Raw genomic sequence first — 24,321 nt, 5'->3', positions numbered from 1 at the left:
TCTATATATATAGTGAAGTAATCTTTTTCTGTATTGATCTAAACCTTAACACATTCTCCAGAGACAGATTGTCCATTTACTCCTTTTGCTGAAGCATCCTTTGGTTTACACCACTAGTTCTCTTTACAGGATCACTGTGATTCCACTAATATCACTGGTTTTCAAATGTGAAAAGTCTAAATTCATACAAAATTATGAGTATGAATATCCTAGTTTACATTCTTTGGCAATGAATTAATGATATTTTTATATATTATCTTTCTAACATCTTTTTTCAGTTTTACTTAACTCATACTTACATAATATATGCCTTCTTTTTCTTTTTCATTATAAACTCATAGAGGGCAAATGCCATCTTACTTTATTTCCATGTAAAAAATCCTACTAACCATTTGTTTCTATTTTCACTTCCAAAGTTCACAAAACCAAATCACCGCACTTTTATATTTGGCACTACTGAGAGGAGTTAGATATTACAGAGAACAGACAACCCAATGATTAGAGAGAGAGAGAGAGAGAGAGATAGAGAGAGAGAGAGACAGAGACAGAGACAGAGACAGAGACAGAGACAGAGACAGAGACAGAGAGAGACAGAGTGTGTGTGTGTGTGTGTGTGTGTGTGTGTGTGTGTGTGCTCACGTGTGTGTACGCGCGCTCTTACTGAAGCTTGAACTCAGGACCTGAGTGCTTTTCCTTAAGCTTTTTCCCTCTAGATTTGAGCCACAGCCCCACTTTCAGTTTTTTGGTGGTTAATGAGGCTCATAGACTTTGCTGCCTGAGCTGGCTTCAATCTTTGATCATAGATCTCAGCTTCCTGAGTAGCTAGTTTTACAGGCATGAACCACTGACACCCATCCATTGGTTAATTAAATAAGCAGTATTCTTGAATGGAAACTATGATGCAGAAATCACATGCCTTTAATTTCAGTCTTTCCCACCATCTGGGGCTACCTACTACATAAGAAAACTAAATATTTTTGAAGAATTGAATAATTTGTAAGTAGAAGACAAAGTTGGAATTAGCTCTTGTGCTTTTTTAAAAAGCTTTAAATCAGACTTATATCAGATACATGGATCTACGTAAAATACTAAAAGAATATTATTTCAGTGCAATTTTAGAATGTAACTATTTAAATTGGCACCTGCTCTTCCACTGTTGTTTGTTAAATGAAACATTGATCGCCTCTTTCTTGAACTTTCTCTCATCTTACTACACTTTATCTTATCTTAAATATTATATCCCTAAACCCTACTGTAAAATTTTGTCATAAAAATTATGTTCTGTATTTAGCTGTCTGATAGCCTGACAGCTGAGAGATGATACTAGATTTCAGTCTGACATTCACTTGTCTCTAGCTCCATTTTCTAAACTTTTTGCTTCTCTCTCCATAGAAAACTTGAACTCTCTTTCCCAAGCTTAACCTACTTTAGGGATTGGCCCTCACTCACTGTATTCTTTCTAGTTGTTTCCTTCTTTTCCTGCACTTTCTCACTTAAAAAAGTTTCCAGAGAAAAACGAGGTTATTTGTCCTCTTCTACGATTCACATTTTAAAAAACATATTTTTATTATCTTTAAGTAGTTGTACAAAGGAATTGCCATTCAATAAAGCAGTTTTTTAAATTTAATTTTATGTCAAGGTGATGTACAGAGGAGTTACAGTTATATAAATAAGGTAGTAAGTACATTTCTCGTCAAACTTGTTACCCCCTCCCTCATTTTTCTCCCGGTTTCCCTCCTCCCCCAAAGTAGTACAGTTCATATCCAACATATTGTCTTGTGAGGATCACTGTTGCATTGGTTTGCCCTTTGTCCTTTTTCTCACCACTTTGTTGTTCCCCTTCCCTTCACTAATTCAGATAAATGTATATACAATACTCAGGGTATCAAAATCAAATACAGTGATAACAGGGGATAAAACGATAGGGGGAAAAGTACAAAAAATAAGAAATCATATCTTACATTAGAAACAACAACGAAGAAAATCTTGTTTTCGTATACAATGTGTTCATCAAGTCTTCCATTTCAACATTCTCACCTATCTCTTCCAACCCATCACTTTTCTTAAATTTTGTAGGCTATATATTGAATTTTTTAGTGCATTCTTCCCATCTTCTTCACTAGAGTTTACTTATTTTGTTTCTGTGATTTATTTATTGTGGTTTTTTTAGTTTACTTTTTTTAAATTAAGTTTTTCCTCTCCTCACAATTCCAAAGAGCTTGTCTATGTAAAATCCAATTACCTATTCATCCTCAAAGGAGCTCTAATTGCAATGTCTTTCCAAGAAGCATCTTCACTTGAAATCTTCACAGTTTTTTTTTTTTTTAATTTTTTGTCAGTCATGGGACTTGAACTCTCGGCCTGGTCACTGTCCCTGAACTCTTCAGCTCAAGGCTAGCGCTCTACCACTTAAGCCACAAACCACTTCCAGTTTTCTGGTGGTTAATTGGAGATAAGAGTCTCATGGACTGAACTTAGATCCTCACAACTCAGCCTCCTGAGTAACTAGGATTACAGGCGTGAGCCACAGGCCCCTAGCTTCACAATTTTTATAATAAAAGTTTTTATTTCATAGCCATTGAATTATTGTGGTTGTAACTAAAACCAGAGTTTAAAAAGGTAAGTCAATTAAGCAAAAAAGACTTCATTAGAACTCCAGATTTACTTCACGTTTTCTTAACTCTTACAGGTTATGTGGAAGTGTTGGTGATACCTGCGGGAGCAAGGAGCATCAAAGTTGTAGAAGAAAAGCCGGCACATAGCTATTTAGGTAACCTGAGTTACAGACAGACAGTTCAAGTATGATTCCCATTCTATGGCCTGGGCGTTTTATGAGGGGAAGAATTCAGCCTGTTTCATTTCATTTCCTGGACTTTCCAGAAAGCACCTCTTACTACACTGATAGAGACTGTTTCTTGCCTTCTCTCCCAATGATGTGTCAGGAGCAAAAGCAATCTGGTCTATCAGTATGTTGGATTTTTATTTAAGGGAAGGTATAAATTATTAACTTATAACAACTCCATAGATTACTTCGGCCTATTTTATTTCAGGTATATAAATATATAGGATATAATTCATGAATCCATTCAGTTCATATACATGTATATGTGCATAAATATATTAATGCTATGTGTCAGTGCATGTGTATGTTTATAGGAAAAAGATTATTAAAGAATTAGGAACTCTTCTGGTATGAAAAAAATTCATATACTAAAGACACTTCACTTACAATGGGAAAATGCTTTATTTCTGCACCTCACTGATGAAGAAAGTGTCCTTTAAATATTTTTTGTGAGAAAGTGAGAAGAGGCTATTTTATTAACTTTAATTATTGTCAAATTACTCATTGTCATGTATTTTAATTATTATTATTTAAAATACATTAAAGAAAATACTTATTTATCCAAATATATTTGCTTATATATTAAAGTTTCAAGCTAGTCAGGGATGCCAGTGTCAAATACGATCAGATAAAAGAAAGGAGAAAACATTCTCTCAGAATTTAAACACTATATTTGAATTACCTATTTAAAATGCCCCCAAGAAACTTAGCATCAGTGGCTCATGCCTATAATCCTAGCTACTCAGGAGGCTGAGATCTGAGGATTGCAATTTGAAGCCAGCCCCGGTAGGAAAGCCTGTGAAATTCTTAGCTCCAATTAACTACCCAAAAAAAAGAAAAGCTGGAAGTGGAGCTATGACTCAAGTGGTAGACTGCTATACTTGGGCAAAAAGCTCAGAGACAATGCCCAGGCCTGGAGTTTATGCCCCATGACCGGAGGTGGGGGGAGGGGAAGCCCTCATGAATTTTCTCCATTAGAAAAATGGTATCTTTGTTGCTGTTCCTCAAGTGAGTAATAAATGTCCCATTAGGAAATTTGTTCAATGAAAAACAATCTATCCTAAGTAATTCTACCTGCAATATAGAAAACAGTTTAGCCTTGTACTAAATTAGAATTTCTTAAGGATTTATTTTCTAGGAGTAGGGAAATTTGAGGAAAAAGATTCTAAAGAAATCTTTTATTATATGATATTATATGATATAGTTACTAGTTTGTAATTACCAATATATCAATCTGATCTGCTTTACGTATTAATGGAGTAGATCATTCCAGATTCAATTGTTTTAATGATCCAATATTAAATTTTTGAAGACAATGAACACTAGATGATATGTTAATTTAATAACATTATTGACTACTGAATTTGGATATGCTTTATTTCTTCCAAGCTCTAAAAGAATACAGATGCTTCAAGTGTAGCAACTTTTATGTTTTAAGAGACTGATTAATGTGGCTAAACCAACCAGCTGCTTTCACAAACAGGGCAGCACCATGTGCCTGCACTTCCTTACCTCCTATTCTTTCAACCAATCCAACTTGGTTTTCTGTCTCCCTGAACAGGCATTGAGTTTTTTGTTTGTTTGTTTTTTGTTTTTTGTTTTTAGGCCAGCAATCCTTTCTTTGATGATAAATTAATAGTCACCAAGGTCCAGCATGTTACTTGACCTATAGGCAACATTAATATCCACTGACATCTTCTTAGCTCATTAGACAGCTTCTTTGTTGTCTCCTTTCCTTCACCCAATGCCCTCTTGGTCTCTGTTGATAACCCTCAAACTCCTTGTAGTCTACACATATTCCCATTGTGTAAGGATCGGGCTCAGGCCTTCTTGCTTTTTCACCTTCTTACTTTCACCTTCCTAGGGAATCTCATCTTACCTTTACATGACTATATTATAAATCATTCATTTATATGATTACAATATCAAATGTCTTGTAGACACTTCAGAAAAAAGAAGCCCAAAATCAGAAGTCTAGGATAAAAATGCATTCTTCCCTTTTACCCCTACCCATGTTTTAGGGTAGTGTTATGGTGTTACTGGCCTGTGGCTTTCTAACAACTGCCATGGACTTGGATGTTAAAAACAACAATAAATATATTCCTTATAGACAAGAAATCCCAAATCTGTTTCTGTGCTTTATAGCCACATTATCTCTGTAGACACTGACTCTTCTATGTCAAATCTGTCTCATTCTCCCACTTATAAAGTTATGCATCACTGTATATAGGAACCTACTGTAAAACCCCAGGTAGTTTGCCATCACCCTTAACTAATATTTGCAAATTCTTTCCTTCATTCCTTCTTCCTTCATTCACTCCCTCCCTTCTCTTTCTTTCTTCAATGTCTTCATCCATTCAGACTTCAGGTTACTATGGCAAAAATACCATACAGTGGATAGATTCAAAGTAACAGAAATTTCATAGTTTTGCAGGCTGGAAAATATCAAGATCCTGATGGATTTTCTGTTTAGTGAGGGCCTTTTTCCAGATTCTGTGTTCTCAGATGGTAGAAGGGGTGAGCTAATTCTTTGGGACTCTTTCCTAAGAGCATTGATCAAAAGTTTTTCACAACATTAACTTGGGGGATACAATTTCCATCTCAGGATTGTTTGAGTGCACAAATATTCACATCAGAAATAGCATTCATAGGTTCCAGGGACTAAAATATGTCTAATTTTCCTTAGTAATATATTAAATATTACACATATCATATAAAACTTGCAATTACATTTTTTTGTCCTGGAGCTTGGCAACAAGGCCTGGACATGATCTCTGAGATCAGACTTAGTGCTCTTCCCCTTGGACCAGAGTTCTTTCTGCTTTTTAGTGATTAATTGGAGACAAGAGGCTTAGAAACATTCTTGTATGCACTGGAATCAAACCATGATCCTCAGATCTCAGTCTTCTGAATAAGTAGGATTATAGGCTTGAGTCACCAGTACCTGGTCATTTAAATTATTTTTATGTGCAGTAAGTTCCATGGCATTGAATACAAATCTCAATAATATTGTAGATATGTAGAAGTCCCCTGTGATTCATGTGGAATTTCAAATGACCCTGAATGATCAGACCAAACCTGAGAAAGCAGAACAGAATTGGATCATTCACACCTCCTAATTCAAACACAGCACTGATGCAGGGTCATAAACACAGATAAGCACACTAATGACATACAACAGAACCCAGAAATAAACCTTTGCATATTTTAATGACTTTTGACAAAGATAACCCAGTGGAAGAATGTTCAGTGTTTTCTCCAATAATACTGAAGACATTGGAGAAAAATGAAGTTGGACCCTTGTCTAAAACCATGTCAAACTACTCTTGGGTCCAAGGCTTTTATTTGTTTTGTGATTCAATTCTATTACTCATTGTAGTTATACTTAGAATTTCTATATTTTTTGTGATTCAATCTTAGTATGTTGTGTATTTCTGTGTATCCATTTACCTAGTTTTTCAAATTTATTTTCACAAGCTTGCTCATAGTACTCACTTATAATTTTTCTGTAGTACTAGCTATAATGTGTTCATTGTTACATCCAATCAGTAATTTTAGCTGGCCATCACTCTTTCCTGTCCTCAGCTTTTCCTTTAGGAAGCTGAAGGCTGATAAACTTATGTATTCTTTTAAAGAACCATCTTTAGGATTTTTTTCCTATTGATTTTCATTTGTCTCTGATCTGATCTTATTTCTTTCCCTCTACTAATTTTAGATCTATTTTATTCTATTTTTTCTTCTTCCTTAAATTGTAAACTTTGTTAATTTGAAGTAGTTCTTATTTTTATTGTGTTAAGGGAATACATTTCTTCTTTAACAGGACATTTACTATGTTTCTCCTAAGTTTTCGTATGTTGAATCTCAGTTTCATTTGCCTAGAAATTTTTTAAAATTTCTTCTGTGATTCCTCGCCCCTTTGGTAGATTACTTTCTTTGATACATTTTTTCTAAAAACTTGTAAATTTTCACATATGTATATATATATGAAATGTATATATATGTATGTATGTGAAATATGTATGCATATGCATGTATATATGTATATATGAAGTCTATATGTGTATATATGCATATGTATGAAATATATGTACATATGTATATATAAATATATGTGAAATATGTATATTTCATATACACACATATATATATATTATATTCAGCCTATTCCAGCCACTAATTTCAGTTGTTTTTGTTAAAAATGAGAGTCTTCCTTGGTCTTTCACTCTCTTTATCATCCTAACATTAGCAAATCTGTCAGGAATTTAAAATTATTTTTTAATCTCCATAAACACCATGACCTCCAATCAATTCACACCATTATATTGACTCTTTTTATTTTTTCTATAGTGCTTATCAATGTTAAAATTTCTTTCTTGTTTGCAGACTTACTTGTAACTTAGTGCTTTATCTACAGTAAATAACACAAAGTTGGTTCACAGGAAATATCAACAGTTCCAATGAATTTTATTCAAGAGTGATCAATTTATTACATGGAGCAATGAAGAAAAATACAAATTATGAACAGATTTATGAACAGTTTTCTTTTCCAGTGTGCCTCTAGTACTACTAATTTTGCTTTCTTTCCATGCTACTGCTCTCTAAACTCAAATATCTAATCAATTTTTCTACTCAAGGCTGGTGTTCTACCACTTAAGTTACATCTTTGCTTCCTGCATTTCTTATGGTTAATTAAAGATAAGTGTCTCCTGCCTGGTCCTGCTTTGAAACTTGATCTTAGGATCTCAATCTCCTCAGTAGCTAGGATTACAGGCATGGGTCACCAGCACCAATTAAGTGTGTAGCTTTAATTATTGTCAGTTTTTCCTTTTGCCCAGCTTTAGACTTAAGGTTAGTAAGGTGCCAAGATGTTGATACTATTATTATTATTATTATTATTATTATTATTATTATTATTATTATTATTAATTATTATATGTTTGAAAAAAAAGGTATGACTGAGCCAGGCTGGTGAGACAGGCAAACACTGTGATTGCTGTGAGGCTCCTCCAGCAAAATGGAACAGCCTTTTGCTAAGCTGAGAGACTAGTGCTAAAGAAACTCAGAGTACACTTAAGGGGAACTCAAAAAAAGCATCGTGTTAGCTTTTGCTTGCCTCCTCACTGGGGCCTGTGGGCATCTAGAGGTCATCCAGGGTCTGGCTACCCGCTTTGGGTTGACAGAGTAACAAGACACCAGGATGGGCTATGGCCTGGCCACCAGCCTGGGCGAACAGCTTTTAAATTTTTTATGTATTTTTTTTATGTTTTTCATTGTAAAGATACTGTACAGAGGGGTTACAGTTATACGAGTAAGATAATGAGTACCTTTCCTATAGAGCATTGTTACCTCCTCCTTTGTTTTACCCCTACCATCCCTTTCCTCCCCCACTCCCCAACTGCCCCCCACTCCCACCCAAGTTGTAAAGTTCGTTTTTCAACATAGTGTCTTGTCATTGTTACAACAGGTCAGCCTGTATCCTTATTTCAGCATTTTGTTATTTCCCTTCCCTCCCCCAAATTAGAAAAATGTATATACAAGGTTCAGGGCACCAACATCCAATACAGTGAAAACAGGAGTTATACCGTAGGGAGGAACATACAAGGGAAACGAAAAATCACATAGTACATTATAAATAAGTTAAAAACAATAACAAGAAAGAAAAAACCACTCGTGTCCCTATCTTGTGGTTCATTTCACTTAACATCATCTTATATGATCATATGTACATAGCTTTTGACCTCTTCTGCTTGTCCTAGAACTATATGCTAGTTATTGCAAATAAGGGAAACCATGGGACCTATGTTTCTTTGGGCCTGGCTTACTTCAAGCTTTTTATGTTTTTTTAATCTCAATTTTTAAATATGCATGTGTGTGTGCATGTGTGTGTGTACACGCTAGTTGTCTTGTGTATTTTGAGCAATATTTTCCACATCTGCATTAAACATGGGAATATATACGTAGAGGTTCTTTTTTATTTTAGTCATCGATACCTTCAAGAAATACTTTTCACAAACTTTGTAAAATGTTTTGGCTTAAAAATCAACATACAAATATCAGCAATTTTTCTGTATAGCAAACACTCTGAGAAGGATATTAGGCAAATAATCCCTCCGAAAAAAAATTTTTTATTGTGAAAATACTGTACAGAGGGGTTACAATTGCATGGGCAAGATAATGAGTACATTTCTTATCAAGCATTGCAGCTTCCTCCTTTGTTTCCCCTTCCCATCCTTCCCCCCCACCCCCCCCCACAATCCTCCCTGCCCTGCCCCGCCCCCCCCAAAGTTTGCTTTCGACATAACGACTTGTACATCTCATTGTTGCAATGGGTCCACCTGTATCCCTATTTAAATGATTTGTTTTTCCCCTTCCCATCCACAAATTATACCGACATGAAATACAGTGAAAGCAGTGGTTATACTGTGGGGGAGGGACATACAAAGCAACAAAGAAATAATCTTATAAATGTGTTAGAAACAATCGCATGAAAGGAAAAAAAAACATTTGAATACATATCTTAGGGTTCATTTCCCTAACATCAACTTATCTGACCTTTTCTGCTTGACTCAGACATATACTAGATATTGCAAATAAGGGGAACCATGGGACCTATGTTTCTTTGGGCCTGGCTTACTTCACTTAATATAATTTTTTCCAAGCCATTCCATTTCCTAACAAATGGGGCAATGTCATTCTTTCTGATGGAGGCATAGAATTCCATTGTGTATATATACCACATTTTCTTGATCCATTCATCTACCCCTCAGAAAAATTTTAAAAATGGGTTCAAAATTAGTTTTGGAATAAGTCTAAGATTGAAAGACCTCTACAATGAAACCTATAAAATCTTGAAGAAAAAAATTTGCAGATTATGCCTACAACTAATTGAATTTTGAAAGGCATTAAAAATACACATTGGGGGAAAAAGACAGCCTTTTTAACAAATGATGTTTGAAAACTGGCTACCCAAATGCAGAAACTGTAAATATATACATACTTATATCTCTACACAAAAATCAATTCAAAACAGATAAAAGACTTTCATGCAAGACCTGAGTCTTTAAAAGTACCACAAGTTCCTAAAGTTGAAATCATAGATACCAATTTTCTGTACTACCATCTGTTCAGAAAATGAGAGTACAAGGTGACAGCTAGCACTTCATGAAATCAAACGATTGTGCAGAGTAGAGGAAACAATTACCAAAATCAAGAGAAAGTCCACGGAATGAAAGAAATTCTTTGCCAGCTACTTATCACATAAATGATTGTTATCCATAGTGATTAATATGTAGACAAATATTTCTGAAAAATATGTTAATCATATATTTTATATGTTATATAATCAAAAGTGTTTCTGAATATATTCTATATTTCTGAATATGGATCAGAAATTAACCACCAATGAACATATAAGCCAATCAATAAATGTGAATAAGTTGAGTAGACAGTTTCCAAAGTAAGTACAAATAACCATCTTTGGCAAAAGGAAATGGGAATCAAAACATTGAGATTTCATTTTATCTTAGCCTGATGGCTTTCTTCAAGAAAACAAACAAACACTGGGGATGTTCTAGGAGAGGCAAATCTTTATACAATATGTATTATGTATATTATGTAAATTTGTGTAGGCTTGATGGAAAGTAGTTTGGAGACTCTTCAAAAACTAATAGAACAACTACGTATGTTGCCAAACATGGCCGGTCCTTTCTTTTATTTTTACCAGAAAGCTTCAGTCTTTTAACCAATTACTGTAATCCTTTTAAAAATAGTATCATAGGTTGAGCGCTGGTGGTTCAAGCCTGGGATCTTAGCAGAAATCATAGGATCTTGGTTTGAAGCTAGCGTGGACAAAGAATGTCTTGAAATGCTTATGTTAACTACCATTGAAAACAGAAGTGAAACTATTGCTGAAGTGGTAGAATGCTAGCCTTGAGTACAAAAAAGCTCAGGTATAACATTCTGGCCTTGAGTTCAAGCCCCACAGTCATACCCACACATACATACATATACATACATATATACATATGTGATTTTTATCTTTATAAATGTATAGAAATATTTATGTTTACATGAAATATATGTTTATATATATATATATATATATATACATCAATTGATTGTTTCTTATTTGTACCATTTCTCCATGTCTTCTTTTTGTCTCTCATTAGATTAGCTATTTTTTCATGGTTAATCTTTATTTTAACAAGTATAGTACTTGTTTTATATTTCACTGGCTGCTGTACTAGTTACTAGATACATCCTAAGTTCTTAAACTCTCCCTTTAAATTATATTATCCTATTTCTTATATAATGCAAGCCCCTTTTTATCATCTACCCCCCTTTCCCTCTTTTGACTAATATACATTTTATTTCCACTTTTCATATAGTTAAATGATTTTTATATGTGTGTAAACAATCAAAATATATTGTAATCATTTAATTTAAATAGTTACACTATATATACATTTACTAAAAGCTACTGTTTTAATATTTTCTGTATTTATTATTGTCAATATCCTTCCTTCACACAGACATGTTTCCATTTGAAATGTTTTACTTCAACCTAAAGAATATCCTTCAATATATTTGTACAAGAAGTTTGCAAACCATAAACTTTTTTTGTTTTGTCTGAAAACATAATTATATTGCCTTTGTTTTTGAAGGACATTTTCAGCAAATATAAAAATCTATGTTTGCAATTTTATTTGTTCTCTTACTTTTTTGTATTATTTTTATTACTCCAAGGTTAGTTTTTAGGTACTCATTTTCTTCTGTCTTGCATTATTTCTGGTATCTTAATTTTTTTGTAGTGTTGGGGATTGAACACAGGGCATTGTGTATTCTATGAGGCATTCTACCACGTAGATATATTTCCAACCATAATATCTTTTACCCTTTAAAAATACTCTTGTTATAATTTACATACAATAAGTTTTCCCTGTTTAAAGTGGACATTTCCAATATTTTTCCCCCATACTCTCTCCTTTCACTATCCTCTTGTAGCCACAGTAAAACATCTTGTTTTACATTCATGTCCTTCATTTTTAAGGACTTGATATGAGTGATATCTTTGTTTCTTAGTCTTGGGTTTGTTACTTGCCATCAAAACCTCCACTTCTATAAATTTTTCTGCAGTAACATAATGTCATTCTTACTTAAGGTTGAGCAATAGTCAAGTGCATATATATATATATATATATATATATATATATATATATATATATACACACACACATTTTCTTTATGAATTCACCAGTGATAGACACTTAGGCGGAGTCAATATTTTTAGCTATTGTGAATAGTGGTGCAGTAGATATAGGTGCACAAGAATGTTGATATATGTCCAAATAAATGTCCAGTAGTCATATAGCAAGATAATATGGCAGTATTTCTTTTTTTTTAAGTTTTTTGGGGGAATTTCCATATTACATTACATAGTAGCTACAATAGTTACCCTTTACAAACAATGTATATGATTTTCTTTTCCCCAACATCACTACCAGCATTTGTTGATTTTGTTCTCAGCTGTGAATCCACTCTAGGATTCTGATTACAGTGAGATGAAATCTCACTGATATTTTTTGTTTTTTGTTTTCATTTTTGCCAGTCCTGGGACTTAAACTCAGGACCTGGGTGCTGTCCCTGAGCTTCTTTTGCTCAAGGCTAGCACTCTACCACTTGAGCCACAGCATCACTTCTGGCTTTTTCTGTGTATGTGGTGCTAAGGAAATTGAACCCAGGGCTTCATGCATGCGAGGCAATCAGTCTACCACTAGGCCACCTTCCCAGACCTCACTGATGGTTTTTGTTTGTGTGCTTGTACAGAGATTGATTTCAGGGCCTGGGTACGTACCTTCTCTATTTTGATCAAGACTGGACACTTTACCACTTGAGCCACATGTCCACTTCTAGGTTTTTGCTGGTTAATTGGAGATAAAAGTCTCATGGATGGCTTTGAACTGGAATCTACAAATCTCAGCCTCCATGTGTTCAGTCTCCATGTGTTGCAGGACTTTCTTTGGTGGCTTTTGGTGTTGAGTTCTAATTTTATTCCCTTGTGGTCTGACAGAATGCAGGGCATAACTTCAATGTTTCTGAATTTGGACAAGTTTGCTTTGTGGCCTAAAATGTGTTCTATTTTGGAAAATGTTCTGTGTGCTGCTGAGAAAAATGTGTATTCTGATGCTGCTGGGTGAAATATTCAGTAGATGTCTGTTAAATCTAGTTGATCTATGCAGTTGTTTAGATCTGCGGTTTCTCTGTTGAGTTTTTGCTGAGTTTTTCTATCTAGTGGGGATAGTGGTGTGTTAAAGTCCCCAACAATTAATGTCTTTGTGAGACTTGAGGGAAAGTAGTGTTTCTTGGATGAATTTGGGTGCTCCATTGTTTGATGGATAGATATTTAGAATTGTAATATCCTCCTGAAGGAGAGATCCCTTAATTAGTATGTAGCTTCCTTCTTTATCTCTTCTAAGTAATTTTAATTTGAAGTTTATTTTATCTGATATGAGGATTGCAACTCCTGCCTGTTTATGGGGGCCATTTGCTTGGTAGATTTTATTCCAGCCTTTCACTTTCAGAATGTTTGTTTTTATGGGCAAGGTGTGACTCTTGAAGGTAGCAGATAGAAGGATCTTGCTTTTTAATCCAACTAGACAGTCTATGTCGCTTAATTGGAGAGTTAAGTCCATTAATGTTGAGAGTTAGGACTGAGAGGTGTTTGGTACTTCCTGCCATGTTATTCACCTTCTTGGGAGCTGTGACAACTGCATCTTTCCTATGGTTCCGGGATTCTCAGTTTGGGTGCGGTTTCTTGGATATTTGACATTGTTAATATTATTTGCATGGGTTCCTTGTATTTTTTTCAATCTGCATGATTATAATTTTTTAAGGTTGAGAATATTTTTGAATAATGTGCCTTCAAATAATTTGTATGCATCCATTCCCTTTTCTGGATTACAGTTATGTGTATGTTATAGGGATTTTCCATGGGTCTCTGAAACGTTGTTCAATTTTTCAACTTTTTTGTTCTCTGAATTTCAATTATATACTATTGTACTATTTTGTCTTTCAATTGACTGGCAATCTTTTTGCAATATCTACTATACTTTTGCCATTGCCGTAAGTTAATGGTAATTGACACTTAGAGATAATGTACTTTTCTACTCTGAGAGGTTTAATTTCTATTTATTTTCCTTCAAAGTTTTCTTTAACAGTCAGTGTTATGTATTTTATTCAAATTTGTGTATATAGTAGACATACTTGTAATAGGTGCTTAAAGTCTCATCCTATTAGTTCTATATTTCTTTTATTCCTAATTACTTTTTATCTACTGATGTTTCCAGTGATTACAAGTTTACCTTTTATGATTTCATTTATCTAGTAATTTTTATGAATGCTTTTTAAAATCCTAAAATATATCAGCACAGTTACTGCTTTTTATTTCAAAGATAAACAAGAGGTTAGAAATGTGATTCGAAAGCATATTCTTTCAGTGTCGACATCTGTGTAGTAACACCATGGTTCCTAAGTATGTAGTAATTTCTGGTTTGACACTGAAAGTGATCAATATGACACAATTGAATGTTATTTTTATTACCGGGTATTAAATTTCATTTTCCTGCAAAGTTTATTTCCTTTCAAATCAGCTACATTTTTGAGCCATTTCCAAAGCTTAGTTAAGCCAAGTAGCTATCTATGAGCTAGCATAAGTTGAACTTTGTTTCTTATATGTAGCCTTTCTGAGTTGAAATCATGTTTACAAAAATCTCACTACTCTAATTATATATAACTCATATGTCTAGCATCTCTTCTTGAACTCTACGACTTAACGAAGTTCAGATGTGTAGATAGTTGCTCTTACTCAAAACTTCTTTGCATAGTTACATCTTCCTTTCAGAAGCTGAATATTCAGCTGCAGGGGTTCCTACAAATAAATCCCTTTGTAGGTTTTTTTAAAACTATTTTTCTGTGGGGTTCACTCTTTTCTAAGGGTTGCCTTCATCAATTAAGATTCCATTCTGTGTTCCCACCTCAATAAAGCCTTCTTTATTTCTACTCTGTCTGCTAGGTTCCATTTCCTGTGGTTGGGATAGATGAAAAGGACGAATGTCAGTCTAGTGAGAAAATTAAGCAGTTTTAGGTATCAGATCACTTCTTTTCTTTCCCTTTTGAATCACAGGTCTCTATGATCAACTATCCAATGCTTGAGAATAATGACTTGTGCATTGTCTGTTTGTTCATGGTGGGCAAGCTAGAGTTGTTCCAGTTATTCAATCAGAGCCAGAAGTACTGCTTCTAAGGACACATTTTTTTAAGCTAGTAAACTGAAACAACGACAACAAAAACTAGTAAATACTACTTGCCTAAAGTACTGATCTTTCATGTAGGTAACTTTAAAACCAATAAATTTTGTAGATTTGCATGTACAAGCCTGTGTTTTCAGGGGAATAGTAAAAGCCAAATATCTGAATTGAGTCTAAATGTCATATTCTAGTAACGTCAGTATGTGTTTTAGGTATTTTTATTACAGATTTTCAGAAAATATTTCTTTATAATTGTGCCCTGAAAATGTGTTGAAATAAAAGGTGATAAAATAAGTTTGTATTGATACTGTATAAACCTCATTCCAAAAGATCTCTCAAAATACTTAATATACTTTAGGGAAATATAAGGAAACACTTGGGATTTTTTCAGGGAAAAATAATTAGATTTTATCAAGAACATTTGTTTGTGGGAAGTAACACCTATTTTTTTTTTTGTCATTCCTGGGACCTGAACTTGGCCTGGGTCTGTCCCTCAGCTCTTCAGCTAGTTCTTCAAGGCTAGCACCAATTCCAGCTTTTTCTGCTTATGTGGTGCTGAGGAATGGAACCCAGGGTCTCATGCATGCAAGGCAAGCACTCTATCACGAGCCAACTTCCCAGCCCCAGTAATAACTATTTTTTAAAATGTTGAATTTTCTGTCAATATATTTCCCCTTCAGATTTAAAATTCAAACTAAATACTAATATTTAGGTATTTTTCACAAATCTGAGAATGCATAATTGCTTAATATGTCAGTAAAATATTATGAAATTTAACATCAAGTTCTTGATAATTTTAATAATTTGATTACCATATTGTTCATTTTAGTGGAACCTCAAATACCAGAAAGTCTTTTAGTGGTCACTAAATATGTTAATAGATAATTAGCACAGTAAACTATACAAGCAAAAATAATAAATGCAAAAAAACCCTCTAACTTCTGATATTTCTGTTTATTCATTCATCTTTACTCACCTTTTCCTTCTCATTGTTCAGAAATCATATGGTTTTTAAAAGTTTTCAATAAAATCCTTTTGAAATTTTTAATAAAATAGTCTGTGTTTTACAAAGAGAATAAAATTATACAGGAGAGGGTCAATATTTAACTTATTTGCCTTTGGAAGAAAGTAAGAAGGAATCTTTAAAGTATTACTCATGTGATACCACTCTCATATCATGAATTGTGTTTCAGTATATTAGTGATCAGGTCATAATAGACAGTAAAATATATGAACAGAGTTATTCTGAAAATCCTGTATATACATGGATGTTTATAAGTGAAGAAAACTTTTTTTTACTGTTTTTATAATAAGCTGCACAGGAGAAATAACCTTGGGTCTATTTTTAAAATTAACTTATCTTTCAGTTATTTTGTGATATATACATCAGTGCTGATTTGGTCTTCTAGTTAACATGATGTTCAATGATCCCTTCTCACGTGCACACTTTTCTGGATGGACAAAAGACAAACAGCATGCATTACACAAAGGGCCAGCCTCTACAGTGTTCATAGAATCATTGACTAAATAACACAGATACACAGACTGGAGACAATAAAGACTAAATGAATAAGGACCAAAATAAGGAGTACAGATGTCAAGTGTCCAAGGAGGCTGGAAGAGGCAAAGATAAATGTGGCTGCTAAATTGTGAGCAGCATCAGAACAACTGGTAGCATTATCCATATTTTTTTATATTAGGGTATGTTGCCTCATTTAGAAATGTTCATTTAGAAATGTATGATTCCTTTTAACAAACCAATATGAAGTTGATATTGATAAATGCTGCCAACTTGGTGATACTTACAAAATCTTTAAATTTCTGTATAGTTCTCCGAGACACAGGCAAACGGTCTATTAATAGTGACTGGAAGATTGAACACTCTGGAGCATTCAATTTAGCAGGAACTACCATCCATTATATAAGAAGAGGCCTATGGGAGAAGATATCCGCCAGAGGTCCTACTACAACACCTTTACATCTTCTGGTATGAGGGAAATAATTAATGATATTGTCTAATTTCTCAAAAAAGATGTTCTGACCATTCCCTGTCTAATATTTGCTGCATATTTCAAATGTCAAAATGATATTTAAGATAATTTAAGAAGTGAGTTTGGGGATGTATTAAAGCATGTTTTAAATTAATTATTACAAGTAGAACAAAGAAGAGATGTATTACCAATGAATGAAGAAGTTTTCTTTTCCTGAAAGCATTTGTCAATTAACCAGAATGCTTGTCTAAAAAAGTGATATAGTATGGCAAATAATGGCACTGTATGTATCTTTAGCATGGACCTATCTGAATTGTGTAAAATGTCTCTGATAGTGTTATTTTATCAAAGAAAGGAATGTGTAAATGTATCCAACAGAGATCCCAATTTCCCCATCCTATTCTCTCATCTTTATTAATGGAGTCCTGTAAAGAATTGTGGAAATTTAGAATGTTTGCAATTATAACATTTTTGCCAAGTAGTAAAAGATTATTTTTCATTCTAATTTGAAGGAAAAGTATTAGAATGAGATTCTGCAGTCTGGAAGCAGCTCCATGGGTATGGAGTGAATGGAACAGGTAGTTGGTGCCAATCCCACAGAGAACAAGAGACTGACCATACAACTAGAGAAAGTCTAAAATACAAATACTGCACTACTTCTGACCTAAAGCTCTGAGAATGGCTATTTATTTGACGTGTGACATGTCACAAGTTTTAGTATCTCTGCATAATTTAAATTTAAATTATCTACACCTGGTGACATCTGTGTTGTTAGTCTGTAGTAGGTGATCCACCTACCATAATATCCCAAGATAAGGGTGCACTAACTAGGTTCTAGTAATGAAAAAAAAAATTGACTCATTGTTCTGGAGCAGAACCTAAGATTTACTTTTTTAATCAGCTTCTACCTCAATCCAGTGGTCCACTGAAATCAGTGTAAATCACAGTGTTCTACATTACAAGAATAAAGGTATCTTCTGTTTGTGTATTTTCTGTTTTAACCTAAAAATGAAGAAAAAGCTAGGTGCTGGCAGCTCATATTTGTAATCCTAGCTACTAAAGAGGCTGAGATCTGAGGATAGTGGTTTGAAGGCAGCTCAGGCAGAAAAGTCTGTGAGACTCTTATCTTCAATTAACCAGGAAAAAAAAAACAAAACAGAAATAGAGGTATGGCTCAGTAGAATACTAGTGCAGAATGTAAAAACTAAGCAAGAACAGCAATACAAGCACAAAAATAATGTTCTACATATGAATGAAATGTCAACTGAATATCTAGCAAAGGTTTTCTCCAACTATGTTGTCTCTTCAGTTTTTTCTTTTGCTGTGCAGAAGCTTATGGATTTGATGCAGTCTATCAGGAATTCTTTTTTTTTCTGACTCTTTATTTCCAGCCATTGGACTCTTATTTGAAAAGTCATTGCCTAGAACTAGGTCTTGAATTACTTGTCATTAATTTTTCCTATATTAATTGTATTTTTTATTGTGAGACTACCATACAGAGGAGTTACAATTACATGGGCAACCCTATATTAATTTTAAAGTTTCAGATCTTAGATTTGTCTTTAATCCATTTTGAGGTTTGTTTTTTATTTTTAAAAAAGATGAGAGATAAAGATCTAAGATCAGTCTTCTCCATGTAGATACCCAGTTTTCCCTGCACCACATGTAAGAGAGGGTGTGGTTTTACCATCCTATGTTTTTGGTACCTTTGTCAAAAATCAAACAAATGTAGCTTTTTAGTCTCATTTCTGGATCTTCTATTCTACTATCCTGTTTCTTTTATGCAAGTAACATAATGTTTTTGTTACTGTGCTCTGCAGCATTAATCTGTTTGCTTATGGCTTCATGACTATTCAGGGTCTTCTGTGTTTCCATATGAATTTAGATATTCTTCCAAATTTTCCAAAGAATATCCTCAAATTTTTAATGGCAATTGCATTGACAACTGCATAGCTTTTTAAAATGTGGACAGTTAAGCAATATTGATCATGCTGATCTATAAGCACAGAAACTCTTTTCAACTTCTAATATCCTCTACAATTTTAGATACTACTGAAATCCAGAGTTATTTTAGGCAATATTTTGAAAAACTCGTTCTAGTTTTCAAATTCAGTATATCTGTTGAATATTTATTGGTCTATTTATTGGTAAATACAATCTTATAAAACAGTCAATAAGATATAAGCAACCTGAAGAAAACAATAATACAAGTAAGTAATAATACAAGAAATAATACAAATAATACAAGAAAGCAATAAAACAAGTTTGAAACTGTAATAAAAATATTTCTCAATAAGAAAATCGGAGGCCCACATTAATTTGTTGCTGAATTCTACCAGACTTTTAAAGAAAATTGAATGCCAATGTTCAAGCAATCCCACAGTAGGAAAATCTATAATTGTATTAATTTGTGTCATCTTTCCTTTTCTTTTAGTAGCTTGGCTAAAGGTCTGTCAGTCTTGTTTAACCATTCAAAGATCCAACTCCTTGTCTTTCATAGTGCTTATTAGATAACATTTCAGCTCTGATCTTAATTCTTTCTTTCCTTCTACTAATTTGGAGATTGGCTTGTTTCTGTCTTGATAAGCATCATTATAATATTTTTTAAGATCACTCTGATTTTTGGTGTAGAAATTTACAACTAAAAACTTACCCTTAGAACCACTTGAATCATATTCCAGAGTTTATTATATATTTGGTTATAATTTTCATTTCATTATAGGGATATTTTACTTTTTTCTAATTTCATCATTGACACCACTAATCATTCAAAAGTGTATTGTAAAATCTCAAGCTATCTTTTCTGTACTTTTTTTAGGTTGATTTCTGGCTATATCTTATTGTCCTATGATAAAATATAATGTTATTTCAATTTTCTTCTATTTGCTAGATTTTTTTTTGTATTCTGTTATTACCAATTTTAAGAAAGTCTCATTGGATTCTGAGAATAGTGAGTCTTGTGTGACAGAATGTTCTACAACTCTAGGTGAAGTCTATTTGACCAATAGTGTTAAAGGTGACCTATAGTGTCATTGAATCTTTGGTGGACTGGGGGGGAGGGGCCTGGTGGACCCTGGGACATACTGCTTAGAGCCTCAGCAGAATGGTTGGTGCTCCACTCTAGCTCTCTGTATTTCCATAACTTAGCTTATAATCACTCGCCTCTGTGTATTCTCACCCCAGGAGCTTGGATAACTGCTATCCCACTTGGGTTAGGGTTAGGGTTAGGGTGAAGTGACTTCTACTCCTTCTTGTGACTTGTACTAGTTTCCTACTGTACCGTGTTCTTCACATTTCTGACTGCAGCTCTACCTGCAGAGCTTATTATGCATCCCCAAAGACAGAATAACGCAGGGCACTTTAATTCTTAGGCTAACAGCTCCAATTGGAATCTTAAAACATTGCTTCCCAAGACTGCATCAAAACAGAATGTGGGGATGAGAGAACTTTCCTGGGCCCTGTGTGCTATGTGGGCTCCAGAACACCTGCCTGGAGAGACTAGAGATTCACTTGGCATTGAGTCTTGCTCTGTGTCCTCTGAGTCCCTCATGCTTTTCATCCCTATCCCCTCCCTCTGCTGCCTTAGTTCTCATCACAAAATGTCTCTTACTCTATGTCACTCTGAATTTTCAGTTTTCTTTTTGAAAGGCTGTAAGATTCCATTTTTTCACAATTGAAATTCCAGTGTGTGTTCTTGACATTCTCTATAATTCTTTTTTTAATATATTTTTATTGTTAAGATACTATACAGAGGGGTTACAGTTACATGAGTAAGAAAATGAGTACATTTCCTATCGAGCATTGTTACCCCCTACTTTGTTTTTCCCTTACCATTCCTTCCTGCCTCACCTCCTCAACTCCTCCCTCCCTCCAGCCCCCAAAGTTATAAAGTTGGTTTTCAATGTAGTGGCCTGTACATCTCATTGTTACAGTGGTTCAACCTGTATCCTTATTTCAGCATTTTGTTCTTTTCCTTCCCCTTCCCAAATTAGAAAAATGTAAATACATGATCAGGGCACCAGAATCAAATACAGTAGAAACGGGTTACACCATGGGGGAAGAACATAAAAAAGAAACAAAAAAAATGTACTCATTGCCTTGCTCATGTAACTGTACAATATTTTTACAATTAAAAAAATACAAAAAAAATCACATGGTACATTAAAACAACAATGACAATGATAAAACCTCTTTTGTCCCTATCAGGGCTTATTTCGCTTAGCTTCATCTTATATGGTCATAGGTACATAGCTTTTGACTTGTTCTGCTTGTCTGGTAAGATTATCCTAGATGTATACTAGTTATTGCAAATAAGGGAAACCATGGGACCAATGTTTCTTTGGGTCTGGCTTATTTCACTTAATATAATTATTTCCAAGTCTCCACTTTCTAACAAATGGGGCCGTGTCATTTTTTCTGGTAGAAGCATAGAATTCCACTAGAGAGAGAGAGAGAGAGAGAGAGAGAAAGAGAGAGAGAGGGGGGGGGAGAGATACATATGGATACCACATTTTCTTTTCTTTATTTGGGGGGGGGGATCCGGTCGTGGGGCCTGAACTCTGGGCCTGGGCGCTGTCCCTCAGCTCTTCAGCTCAAGGCTATAGCACTCTACCACTTGAGCCACAGCGCCACTTCTGGCTTTTTTTCGTTTTGCTTATGTGGTGCTGAGGAATCGAACCCAGGGCCTCATGCATGCAAGGCAAGCTCTCTACCACTGAGCCACCTCCCCAGCCCCGATACCACATTTTCTTGATCCATTCATCTACTGAGGGGCATCTGAGTTGTCACATAGCTTAGCTATGGTTAATAATACTGTGATAAACATAGTTGTGCTGGTAGCTTTAGTATGGCCTTGTTTGTGATCGTTTGGGTAAATGCCCAGAAGTGGGATTGCTGGGAGACCTCAGTACTTCAGTGTTAAGCGTGAGCTTACTTGCTTTGTATCCTTAAGCTGACTGGTAGTAACCACAATTTTTCCTAGAAGCATGAAGCATAGTTAAAGTCAGTGAACTATGTCTAAAAGAAGATATCTGTTTGACCTAGATTATTCAGTAACCTAAGGGAAACCACATTTTGCAGATAATTTTCTTTAATGACTATTATAGATTGAAAGCTGGTATTGACTTTTGAAAAGCAATTTCTCTGTTACATGCTTCAATGTGTGCCCTCCACTATAATGTTTCACTCTTTCCTTTTTGAAGAAACTACTGCCAAATTTAAATGGTTTCAGGACAAGGTAATGGTCTTAAAGCTAATATCTCTCTTTTAAATGGCATTAGACAGGCAAGAAAAATTTGTTAATGAAAAGGTAGTTAATTAGCAAAATTATAAGTGTTTAAATATAATGCAACAATTTTCCAAATAGGTAATAACTGTAATAATATGGTCAGTCATAACAATAAACAAAGTAAATGATTTTTAACTCAGTTAAAATTCCTATCTCTATCTCATTCTTTTGTCTTTGTCTGTCTTTCTTTCTCTCTCAACTTATAAAGCTAAAAGAAACGTGTAATTGACAAATGAGATCTTCAAACCAAAGTAAACACTAGGATGTACTTTGAATCAAGCATTAGTAGATTATATATATTTGGACATAAAATTGTTATTTCTATTACTCATATTTTATTGATATAACTGTTTCATAAAGTCAACACATTAGTTTCACATACTATGCAACAAGTAAGTCTCAGCATTTCTATTGACATATTGAACTGAATCTTGAGAAAAGAAGAAAATACAATAGAGAAATTCAGAAGCTTAGCCTTGGGCTTACTTAACATTTTTCTCATGTAGCATTAAAATACTTATCAATATAATTACCTAGACAAAGGTTAGATAATAAAAAGGTTAAATAAATATGTATATATTTTAAGCATCACATTGTGTTGTATAAATCATTTTTTTAAAATTCTCAGCTAAAGAAATGATATAGTTCATATGACTGATGGTCATAATTTCCATAAATAAATAAATAAATGTGTTTATCCTTCTTTCATTTAAACATAGATTCCTGCATGAATATGTATCTATCTTTATATGCTTTATTACTGCCTGTGAAGCTAAAATTCTGACCTTGGCTTTATGTAAGTAGAGAACAAGAAAGACACAAACCCTGCCCATGATTGTACAGTTTGGCTTCAAATTAAGTCATTCCAAACATCCTTTACAGATTATTAAACACTTTACATGTATGTGTTATTAATATTTATTTTCTATTTTATTTTAACACAAGTTTATATTCCAAACCACAAATGTAGAATCAGCTTCCAAAATGCAAAGTTAACTGTAACCATACAAAGAACAAGACTCTTATTCTCTACTGGACATAAATTCCCATTATTGGTGGGAATGTAAATTAGTCAACCCACTGGAAATTGGGTTGGAGGTTCCTACATAAACTTAAAATATATCTACCAGATGATTCCATTACACATTCCTGGTGATATACCTGTAGGAATATAAGTAAATATACTTGTGCACCTATGTTTATAGCAATACTGTTCACAATAGCTAAGGTAAGTGCTAAGTTATCAGGGAATGAATAAATAAATGTGTTATGTGATGTATGTTTCATATTGTGTGTTTGTGTGTGTGTGTGTAAGATGAAGTAGTAATTTGTGCCATAAAGAAGAATAAAATTATGTCTTTTACAGGAAAATATTGGGAACTGGAGATTATTATATTAAGCAAAATAAGCCATACTCAGGGATGGGAAAGTCGCTTAGTAGTAGAGTGTTTGCCTAGCATGCATGAAGTCCTGGGTTTGATTCTCTTGTACCACATAAACAGAAAAAGCTGGAAATGGTGCTGTGGCTCAAATGTTAGAGTGCTAGCCTTGAGCAAAATTGCATAGGGACAGTGCCCAGGCCCTGAGTTCAAGCCCCGAATTGGCAAGAAAATAATAATAAGCCATACTCAGAGAAATATTACATTTTTTCTTTCATATGCATAACACAGGCTTCATTTTAATCTCTTCAATGTTAAAGAGGGGCTGCTTTGGGTATCCAATGAGAATGGGATAACATAATGATAAAGTGGTGAATATCATCAAAGTATAGCGTGATGAAACCCATTAAAATTATAAAACAAAAGAAAAAAGACAAGCCAGTGCTAATAACTAACATCCATAAGACCAGCTATTTGTGATACAGACATCAGGAAGGTCATGGTTCAAGGCTGTCAG

At 34.1% G+C, this 24,321-nt stretch overlaps 1 protein-coding gene across 1 annotated transcript in view; it reads left to right on the top strand.

Annotated features, from left to right (window-relative positions):
• The window catches only part of Adamts19 (ADAM metallopeptidase with thrombospondin type 1 motif 19), a 251,702-nt gene that overhangs the window by 177,767 nt on the left and 49,614 nt on the right, over positions 1-24,321 (top strand). The window contains exons 16-17 of the mRNA XM_070036428.1: positions 2,690-2,770; positions 16,977-17,134. Of these exons, the coding sequence (XP_069892529.1) occupies positions 2,690-2,770; positions 16,977-17,134 (239 nt within the window). The remainder of the gene's footprint in view (positions 1-2,689; positions 2,771-16,976; positions 17,135-24,321) is intronic.

Source organism: Dipodomys merriami, unplaced genomic scaffold (genome assembly GCF_024711535.1).
Source record: "Dipodomys merriami isolate MVZ:Mamm:240054 unplaced genomic scaffold, mDipMer1.0.p SCAF_27, whole genome shotgun sequence".
Classification (NCBI taxonomy): Eukaryota; Metazoa; Chordata; class Mammalia; order Rodentia; family Heteromyidae; genus Dipodomys; species Dipodomys merriami.
This window is presented reverse-complemented; position numbering and strand designations above follow the sequence as displayed.